The sequence below is a fragment of the Acanthisitta chloris genome, unplaced genomic scaffold (genome assembly GCF_000695815.1).
Source record: "Acanthisitta chloris isolate BGI_N310 unplaced genomic scaffold, ASM69581v1 scaffold33734, whole genome shotgun sequence".
Taxonomy (NCBI): domain Eukaryota; kingdom Metazoa; phylum Chordata; class Aves; order Passeriformes; family Acanthisittidae; genus Acanthisitta; species Acanthisitta chloris.
In genome coordinates this window covers 19,372-29,152 of record NW_008671570.1, presented here as the reverse complement: position 1 = coordinate 29,152, position 9,781 = coordinate 19,372, and the positions used below count along the sequence as shown (strand labels likewise).

The 9,781-nt window shown below is 37.1% G+C and overlaps 1 protein-coding gene across 1 annotated transcript in view; it reads left to right on the top strand.

Annotated features, from left to right (window-relative positions):
• The window catches only part of LOC103801728 (zinc finger protein 106-like), a gene marked incomplete at its 5' end in the record, with an annotated part of 5,405 nt that extends 356 nt beyond the window's left edge, over positions 1–5,049 (top strand). The window contains 5 exons of the mRNA XM_009074151.1: positions 597–716; positions 1,184–1,255; positions 2,742–2,813; positions 3,439–3,585; positions 4,735–5,049. Of these exons, the coding sequence (XP_009072399.1) occupies positions 597–716; positions 1,184–1,255; positions 2,742–2,813; positions 3,439–3,585; positions 4,735–4,791 (468 nt within the window). The remainder of the gene's footprint in view (positions 1–596; positions 717–1,183; positions 1,256–2,741; positions 2,814–3,438; positions 3,586–4,734) is intronic.
• Between the last annotated feature and the right edge of the window lie 4,732 nt (positions 5,050–9,781).

The following is a 9,781-nucleotide window of genomic DNA, read 5'->3' as shown; positions in this document are numbered from 1 at the left end:
ACAGGAAGAACTTGAGGTTCACAGTGTTCCAAAGTAGATGGTTCAAAAGCTGTTACACTCTTTCGAATGCTTTGTCTCTAGCCTGCTGCTCTCTTCCTCTTTTACACCATCTTTTCCCAGTCTTAGCAGAAGCATTCATATCGCTGTGCAGTAGGTTAGAACTTGTCAGAGGTAAATCTTAATTGACAAAAAAAACATGTATTTCTATGTATTTAGCTAAATTTTCTCACTGATCCCTCTGGCTACATAGATACTGCTCATACTAATAGCACAGTACAAGTGGCAGGATGGGTGGGAATATGTAACTAATGATGTAAAGGGAAGTAGAGGAAGAGAAAAGAAATAGAACTTTTCATAGTCTCTGCATTTCTATTGTACTGGAAGAGCTCTGTGTTAAGATGGGCAAACAGAAGGGTAACTAGTATTAGATCATAATGTGCCTTCACAGGAAATGGAAGTCTAATGAAGTCTGTTTTCATTTTGAGTAGTGAGCACTGAAGCTAGCTACCCTGTCTAGATTAGGTAAAATTGTTTTGTTCTATAAGAAAAACCAAACCAACCACCTATTTATTTACCTTTGCTTTTTCTTGAGTCAGACTGGAGAGCTAGTACGAATCTATAAGGGCCATAACCATGCAGTAACGGTTGTGAACATTCTTGGGAAAGTGATGGTGACAGCATGTCTGGATAAATTTGTTCGTGTTTATGAACTACAGGTAAGAAAATAGATGGTTGCTAATGACATCTACCTTGTATATGTTAATTAAGTATTTTGAAGTCATATCGAAGTCGTCTTTGTGCTTATTGGTCTCTGGCCCATTCCTCTCTTTCTTGTCACTCAGAAAATATCCTTGTCTCACCAGCCAAAATACATGGGTTTTAAAGAACATAATCTAACCCATTTTTTTAGAACCTGGGTTATCCTAAGACAATGACACCTCAGAAAAATGGGGGCATGTTAGTTTTGTCTGCTGAAAGGCCAAGTGCTTAGGTGGACAAAAAGGCTCCACAGAAGTAATGTAAGCAAAAGTGAGCTTTCAAAGTGGGTATCAAGTTTGGAATTCACCAGAGGAGTTCAGTTGCTGCCCAGGAAACTGCTCTTGGAAGCATTGTCGTTTGCATGTCTGTGAAAAATGGCTATTAACTGTCATACTATTAAATGTCTGTTTCTGTTTCTTTCAAGTCACACGACCGCTTGCAAGTCTATGGAGGACACACAGATATGATCATGTGTATGACCATCCATAAGAGCATGGTAACTTCCTTCTTTTCACTGGTCTTACAGAAGGTTGTAATTTCCACAGGCATATACAAGACAGTTTAATTTTTTTAAGATAATGAAATCAACCTCCTGTTTGACTAAGAACAACTTGGAAATGTCAGCCAAAAAATCAAGTTGCTATAACAGCTTTATATTTATTTAATATTATATTCGGAGGAAAAATTGCCTTTTAGCTTACTGTAGTCTTAAAACAATAGTTCTGTTTACAGTGATGATTGCAATGAAGAGTCCAGAAATAGTAAAGTACTCTGTCTTTTTCAAGCATCAATACTGTTTGACTTCTACTTACAGAAATCACACAGGTGCCAGAGAAAAACTTCACCTACACCCAAACCTCTAGTAACCTTTGATACAACATAAATGAGAGTATGCAGTTGATTTAGGTGCACAGATTTCTTTGTGCATCTGCCCTGCAGGATAAATTTCAGAAGCACTTCTATTTATCTGTGTGTGTAGGAGGTTGTTTGCAAAGTTTGTTTGCAATTGTAAAATAAAGAGGTTGTCATGGTTTAATGTAGTAGTGATCTGTGATGACAGAAAAGTCAAGTCCAACAGAACTGATTTCCTACTAATTGGAATACATACTGCCCAGGCATCAATCTCACGTGAGGTCAATGTGAGGCTTGAACTGTCCCCCAGCAGTAGTCTGTTGTGGGCGTTCTCAAATCCAAGAAGTGTTCAGGTGAGAAGCTTAGCGATGAGTGAAAGATTAGAATTTTCTGTAGCAGTCTTAGTAGTGAAGTGTAGTCTCTTACACACAGCAGATTGGCTGTTGTATCCCAGTGGCCAGTTTCCAAGAGATGAAAAGACTTGAATAAAAGTAACAAATAGCATCTTTAGCTTGCAGAGTTTTCTGTATTATGTGAGGACTTTTTTTAACAATAAATATTCATTATGGGATTATAAATGTCTGACATCCTTTTCTTTTAAAAGGATAATTTTGTGTGGATCCACAAAATTGTGCCTAACAAAAGTGGGGTTTAAGATGTCAATTTGCCTTCCTCTTCAGGTTCTGCATCAGTCTTCTCTCTCTGAAATTCTAATGTTCCTTCTCACCCTTCCTCTCCATCCTGTTTTTTGATACATATAACTGGTTAAGCCACGAAAATATATTCAACTTGCCGCTTACACCTAAATTTTTTTAAACTTTAGTGAATGTATTTTATATTGAATATACTGGATATATTTAGTGCATTATTTTTTGAAGTTTTCTGAACTGTTCCACACATGACATTATCAACAATAGAGGTTATGGAAGCATTTCTTATTCATGAGTAGGTTTTGTAAACTATGAACGCAAATCTTAGAATCATTAGGTTACAAGCCTTGCATGTGGATATTTTATTGTTTTGACCTAATACACCCTACACTGAAGCCTCCTTTAGAAGTTTACTTCCTTTTTTTTTTTTTTTTTTGCATTTATTCCTAGCTTGTTTATCCATAAATGTTTCCTTTACAGATCTACACTGGATGCTATGATGGCAGTGTCAGAGCTGTGAGGCTTAATCTGATGCAAAATTATCGTTGCTGGGTAATAAGCAAAATGTTTTTACCCTTCCTTTGTGTTACAGTTTTTAGCCTAATTTTCTGGGGGTGGTCCCTACTCAGTCTCGAATCACTTGACCTTTATTATAGTTCAATAATTTTTTACAAAATGTGTATGTACTTATAAAACGTAGGTATATATCACTAGTTCCATTTTTCATTGTCTTTAGTGTGTGTATGTATATGCTTTGGGGTAAATTGATAGTAGCATCTTAAATTTTTCTTTCTGGCGTTTTTTTTTCGATAGTGACATGTAACTATTAAAAGCCAAAAACTTCAGCTGAATGACACAGAAAAGCTGATTTACTCTGCTAAAAAAGATTAATTAAATTTTAAATGACTCTGTCACACTAAGCTTAAAGCTTGTAAAGGCTTGTTTGTGTCTTCCACCTGGCATTACTGCTGGACAGGCTTGGCTAGAGGCAGGAAGAGTTTCTGTAAAGCTGTAATTAAAGTAATATAGACCATTGAAAATGGAAATGGAATAAGAAGATTAAAAACTTAGATGCGAACATGTGTGTTAACAGTGTCAGAAGAATATTGTGAAGTTGCAAGAAAAGCAGTAGCTAAAATTCTATTTCCCTGGCTTACTCTGGTGTTTTTTCTGCCAGTGGCATGGATGTTCACTGATCTTTGGAGTTGTAGACCATCTGAAACAACACCTGCTAACTGACCACACCAACCCAAATTTTCAGACCCTGAAATGTCGTTGGAAGAACTGTGATGCTTTCTTTACTTCCAGGAAAGGTTCCAAGCAGGTTTGTGGTTGGACTAGCATAGTTGTATTTGATAATATGATGTACTTTATATCACCACAATTGTGGGACTTGATCCTATTTCTCTGAAAGAGGGTTAAATTTTTCTAGTCTGGACAGGTGTAACTGCTTACGGTTTCAAGGCTAACAGGGTTCAATTCAGCCTGTGACAGATGAAGAGTGCAGCTGTGCTAACTTGATATATTATCTATTTAAAGCAGTTTGATCCTAAAATGAAATGGTAAAATTCTTGAAATATTAGAAGATTTTCTGATTAACCCAACCCAACTTTGAAGATGAACAAAAATCTGTCTTGAAACAGGTTTATATCCGTCGCTACCCTCCTTTGTTGTTCTGGATGCTGAAGCTGTTAATTTTTCACATGGGACTGGTTTTGCTACCAGTCTTTAAATAAGTAGTGCATAAATTTCTGAGTAAAAGTTAACAAAGATGGGAAAAAGTGAAGAAGGCATAAAAGTTGAACCCAACTTTGAAGATGAACAAAAATCTGTCTTGAAACAGGTTTATATCCGTCGCTACCCTCCTTTGTTGTTCTGGATGCTGAAGCTGTTAATTTTTCACATGGGACTGGTTTTGCTACCAGTCTTTAAATAAGTAGTGCATAAATTTCTGAGTAAAAGTTAACAAAGATGGGAAAAAGTGAAGAAGGCATAAAAGTTGGATTAAGTGATGTGAAAAAGTACTGGGGGGGATACGTATAACAAGGGCTGTTACCTATAGATTGATTAGCAAAATTCACATTTACTCCTTGGCAATTTAACTACCTTCCTTTGAATGCTTTCCAAAATATGCAAAGGAGGGAGGTTTCTTCGCAAACTAAGAAACAGAAGCAGAATCTTTAATTTCTCTTTAAGCACTGGCTTTGGATATGATGTGTCTATTTGATTTGATCTTCTAGTCAGAAAGGAAGCTGGTTTTTATCTGCCTTGAATCATCCAGTGTATGAAATAATTTATATATGTGATTTAATAGTTTATATTTTTTAGAAGCTTTAAGCCAAAAAAATATATATTATCCAGAATGTTGCTTTCTCTGAGGCTTCAAGAATCTTTTGCAAAACTTCTCATGGGTTTTTTTTTTGTGATGATGATTTTTTGTTTTTTTAAATTGACTTCTCTGATTCTTTTCTAGGATGCTGTAGGACACATTGAAAGACATGCCGAGGATGACAGCAGGATTGACTCATGAAGCTTTTCACCTCCCACATTGGGAAGTAATTTTATATGTCAGAAATACTCCAAACAATGTCAGTTTCTTAGTCCAGTCTTTCCTCTTTCTTTTACCACTTGGAATGAAAAAACTGAGTAGGGGTGAAATGCATTGCCATGGAGACTGCAAGTTGTGTTGCACTCTGTAGAAATAAGGCTGATCAGTTAAGATTTAGCCCAGATTCTTGCAACTTTTTCATCATTGACAGACAAGAATAAGAGTGTTCCCTCCTCTTGTCTGCCTTGGTTTTTTGGTTTTTTTTTCTGGTGTATTTTTGTTTAGCTTGTTTTTATAAGAAGCAAAGTCTTTGGGAAATCCAGAGGGATGTTGAGAACTTAATTACAATAGTTCCTGGTGTTTGTAAGACATATCTGTTTTTATGTTGTATCCATGTTTTTAGCTGATTTTAATAAAATTCTGCAAACCAAAATATCACAAATTCTTACAGTGTAACCCGAATAACCAGTGTACATTTTTACTTTCTTCATAAAAAAAAAAGATATTTTATGGAGATGGGAATAAATTACTTTTTTTAATGTTAATTGTAATTTATTTTTTACTCCTTGTGTAAAAATTGCTATAACTGGCACAATAGTGCCAACACAATAGTGACAGAGTGTCTTTAATGTCATGCCTCCTGAGGTATTTTGTTCATTTGCAGGCAAGCAGTTATTTCTTGAGGGGTATGCCCTAGCAGCAAACCAGCCAGAACATAGCTCCACTCACATGCTTTGTAGTCTTAGTCTTTTAAATATAGGCCTTTATGTATTGGAGAGAAGTAAGTGGTGTCTGTTTTTGGTTTAGTTAAAGACCAGCATAACCACTGCTATATTGATAGGAAACCGTAGCTGGATTCCTGATTTTGCAGGGAGTCTTAGTGGCTGAGCTTTGCAGTCCCTTATCTTCATGGCATAGCAAACTGAAAGAAATACAAAGGCACTGCCTAAGTGCATCCACTTAGGCAGTGTTTTGTTTCTGTTGTGAACTGACTTCATTGGCTTGGATTATGTCAAGTTCACAAAAATTCAACTGGAAAGAATGGAGCAGAATTTTAAAGGATTTTGAAGTCTCAAGTTCTCAAGCAGAAGCTGAGGATACAAAATGCATATCACATGAAAAGGTCTTGTTTCTACTAATGCACAGAAGGTACCACAGAGAAGCCAGTGCAGAAGGGAAAACTGTTCTTCTCAGGATTCCTCTGCAGGTGTCCCTTGAGGGAAACACTTTACCCATTAAGTTCAGTGAAACATAGTTCTTGCACTTGCAGTCCTTTCTCCTGTAATGACACTAATGTAGCAAAGAACCTTCTTAGACAATGAGACTAATCTGGCAAGGAGCTTTGTGTTCACTTTTGCCTAACTTGCTGCTCAGGGTAAAACAGGCAGTTGTTTCCTTAACAGAAGGTGAGGACAGCCCAGAGTGAAAACTGAGCTGCTTATAAATAAATCCAGTGCTTTAAAAAAAAAATTCACATGTACTATTTTTAGCAGGCATCTCTTTCTCTGCTACTTTGAGACTTGCCAACCATAGACCGAATAAGCTTTATAACCTCATTCATTGACTATAAAGAAGCCTTTTTAGGCCAAGAATGTGATCGAGAAAAGCTCATGGATGTTCCACTGCCATCAATTCGAGGAACTCCAGAGCTTTCTCTGAAGCACAATGGTTTGTATTGTCTTAGCAGACAAGAATAATTTCTCTGTAATTGTGTGACATTGATGTTTGCAGTTTTTTTGTGAGACAGGAGTAAAATATGAGAAGTAGCATCCTACTTGAAAGACATAGTGAGTGCTTTTGTGGTGATTTGTTTGGGAGGTTTTTATTAAGCTGTTTGTGGATAGGAAGAAGCCCCAGTATGTGGCTCAGACCCCAGGATGTTTTGAGGGTGTTGTTATTTTGGTTTTGGGGGTGTGTGTTTGTGGTTTTTGGTGTTGGGGTTTTTTTCTCTTTTTTGCTTTCTGTGGTCTGTGGATGAAGCAATTCAATAGAGAATCAAGTTCAGGGAAATCTTTAAGTAGGGTAAATGTTTTCTGATGGAGGCTATAATGCTCTAAAGTCTCAGAGAGCGTTTGTTTGGGTTTTTTCATGACCTAAAAGCAGAAGACTCTGTAATACTTCCACCATTTCCAAAAGTGTTAATAATCAAGTGTTCCTCTGTGAGTTTTTTGACCCACAATGAGGGAGCATGTAAGTGTGGCAGAAACAATGTGGATGTCTCAAGCTGTCCTTGATGGACTCTGGTTGAAGTGGAGGTGTGTCCCAAGCACAAGTCTGTGGGATGATAGTAGCATTTTGAAAAATGATGTAAAAGTAGATTTATTTTTTTTTTTCACTTCTTCCTTGTGTTTCATCATGTTCTTTCAGCTGTTTTCAGGAATGCATAAAGATCTTTCTCACTAGATGTTGCAACAAACACAGTTATTACACTTTATTTGCATTCCCAATTGTTTGTTGGGTTTATCTTTTCTAGTTGGTGAAAGCAGTCGTGGTTTTTTTTCTGTAGTCCATGGTATTTCCTAATCTGACCTTGGAAACAGTCTTCCTGAAAAGTCTGGGCTTCTGAAGTCCAACTTTTGCAGTGATGTCTTTTGCTACTTTGTAGATCATTTCAGATATATTGTAGGAATCTTAAAATGGATAAGAGGTGTGAAAACTGCAAGCTGCATGAGTGAAAAATTTTGCTTCATAAATTAAAAACAATTTTAAAAGATTCTCAGGAGTTCAGAAAAAAGTGTTGTGCTGCTTTGTCATGAGGACGTCTAAAAAGGATCTGCTATGAAGTGGTGTAGCTGTGGAAATCCCCAGGCTTCTCTGGAGTTCTGTGAGGAGGTTTCCTATTTGTTCAGCTAGAATTTGGTGCAGATATCACTAGTGGTTGTTCACTTCTTCTGGAGACAGTTACAGAAGAGAGATGTCAAACTAATGTATCGGCTGTGTAGCCATTAATGAGAAACTTTTTGGTCTTGCAGCTTAGGTTTTTTGACTCGTTATACACCTCTGGTTGAAGAGTGTAGTGACTTTGGGAAGTTGGACTATTTGTGAAATTTAAGAGTAATATTTGCATGAAAATCAGTAATGCACACCTGAAGCCAGATTCAGGATTATTTATTTTCGTTTTCAGTTTGGTTTTTATGCAAGTAAAAAGTTGTGGGTGGAAGAGTGAGTAGAGTAAGGGTTTATCTTGTGGTTAGCTGTGAGTTTTTTATTAGTCAAATATTAAATTAAGAGGTTCTGGACTTGCTCTATGGCTGACTACACATGGCAGGCCCTTTGGGGGCCTTTTGCGATTGGTCTGTATTCATTGCTCCTTTCTTCAAATTGCAGGGAAAAATAACAGCTATCTATCTGGCAGTGCAAAATACTCCCTGACCTAACACTGCTGCTTCTGTACGTGGAAGAGAGTGGAGAGAAAACTCCTGCATTCGTTGGTACAGAGATGCATGAAGTATCCCAGCTTCTGCTTGCCTCGTGTCACCTACGTGTAGGTTACGTAGTGTGAGCACTATCAGCACATAAACTGACTTCTGCAGAACAGCAGGAGCTTGGCTGTGTGCTGTGTTTGAAGTAGTGCAGTTCTTAATGCACGTTTTCAAACTGTACAGTCGTGCCAGAGCAAGGTAAATGATAACTGCAAATTTGCAATAAATGGAAGGGAAAATGTTTTTGTTGGGTAAATATTTTCCGTTAAAACACAGGTACAGGTGAATCTTTGTTTTCAGGCTTGTATGACACTATGACTCAGTCATAAGTTGCCAGAGTTGCAGAATATGCGAGGAAAGATAAGGAAACGGTTTGAGTTGCTGTTTGTAAAATAATTAAGTCTTCAAAGAGCCAACTGTGTAGGTATATATTGTTATATGAGCCTGCCAGCTTCTCAAATTTCATTTTGCTTTCATGTTAAACAGTCTTTTTGAAGACTGGAGGTGGAATAGAACAACATGATGGAATATTTAATAATTTAAGCTGTATAGAACATATGCACAGATTGACCATGGTTTTCTTCTCTCACTTTTTGGTACAAAGCTGTGAGTGTAATAATGAAACTTTACATGGAAAAAAAAAGAAGAAAAAAGAAGAGAAAAAAATAAAGTTCTTTATATTGTTATGGTTTGTCAGTCTGATTCTTGTTTGTTTCAAATAGAAATGATTCTTTCACAGCATTTGGGAGCACTTAAGTTTGTTCTGGATTTTTTTTTCTATTTTAAAAGCTGAATAAAATCAGACAGGCCACTTCGAAGCTCCAGCACTGGCAGGAATGTTGGAAACTTTTGCTCCCAGTCTGTGGAAATCACAGACCTGGTTGTTTGGCAGGGAAAATGGAAACTGTCTGCACAGCTGGTGCCTCCAAGTTGATGTACTGACTGCCTTGCTTCATGGCCCATTGCAAGGGAGATTCTCTAGAGCTGTTGGTAGTTCACTCACCAGGACTTTAAGGACCAGTTTTTGAGTTGCCAGTTCAAAGTCCTGATTTTGATCTTTTGGCTGATAGATTTTGTTTTTCTCTGAACATCCCAGCTAAGATCATTTCTGCCATACATTTCTTGTGGAAAAGAATATATTAGTGGAGCTAACAGCTTAGGGGAAATGAGGCATGGCTGGAAGCCAGGGCTGCAGGTGTTCTTAAAAATGATATGGTTTAAAACAAAAGTTGAATTTCAAGGAGAATAACTTTTTCTGATAAACTATAGGATTTTCTTACTCTTTCAGAGTAAGTTACAGTGCAAGACAATATTAAGAACTTTATAGTCAAAAGATCTTTTGTTTCTTAGTGACCTTTCAGTTAACTGCTACTCACCAGGATAACTTCGAATGGAAGTGATGAGGTTTTTTTTGTATTTTGCTTTCCTATAGTGGATTGCTTTGCTGCTTTTCACTGCTAGAGAACTAAGTGGAAGGTTCTGACAAAGTCTGGCATTTCTTGCACATTTTGTTTCTCCTTCCCTTTTTATATTGAACAAGGATTGGCCAC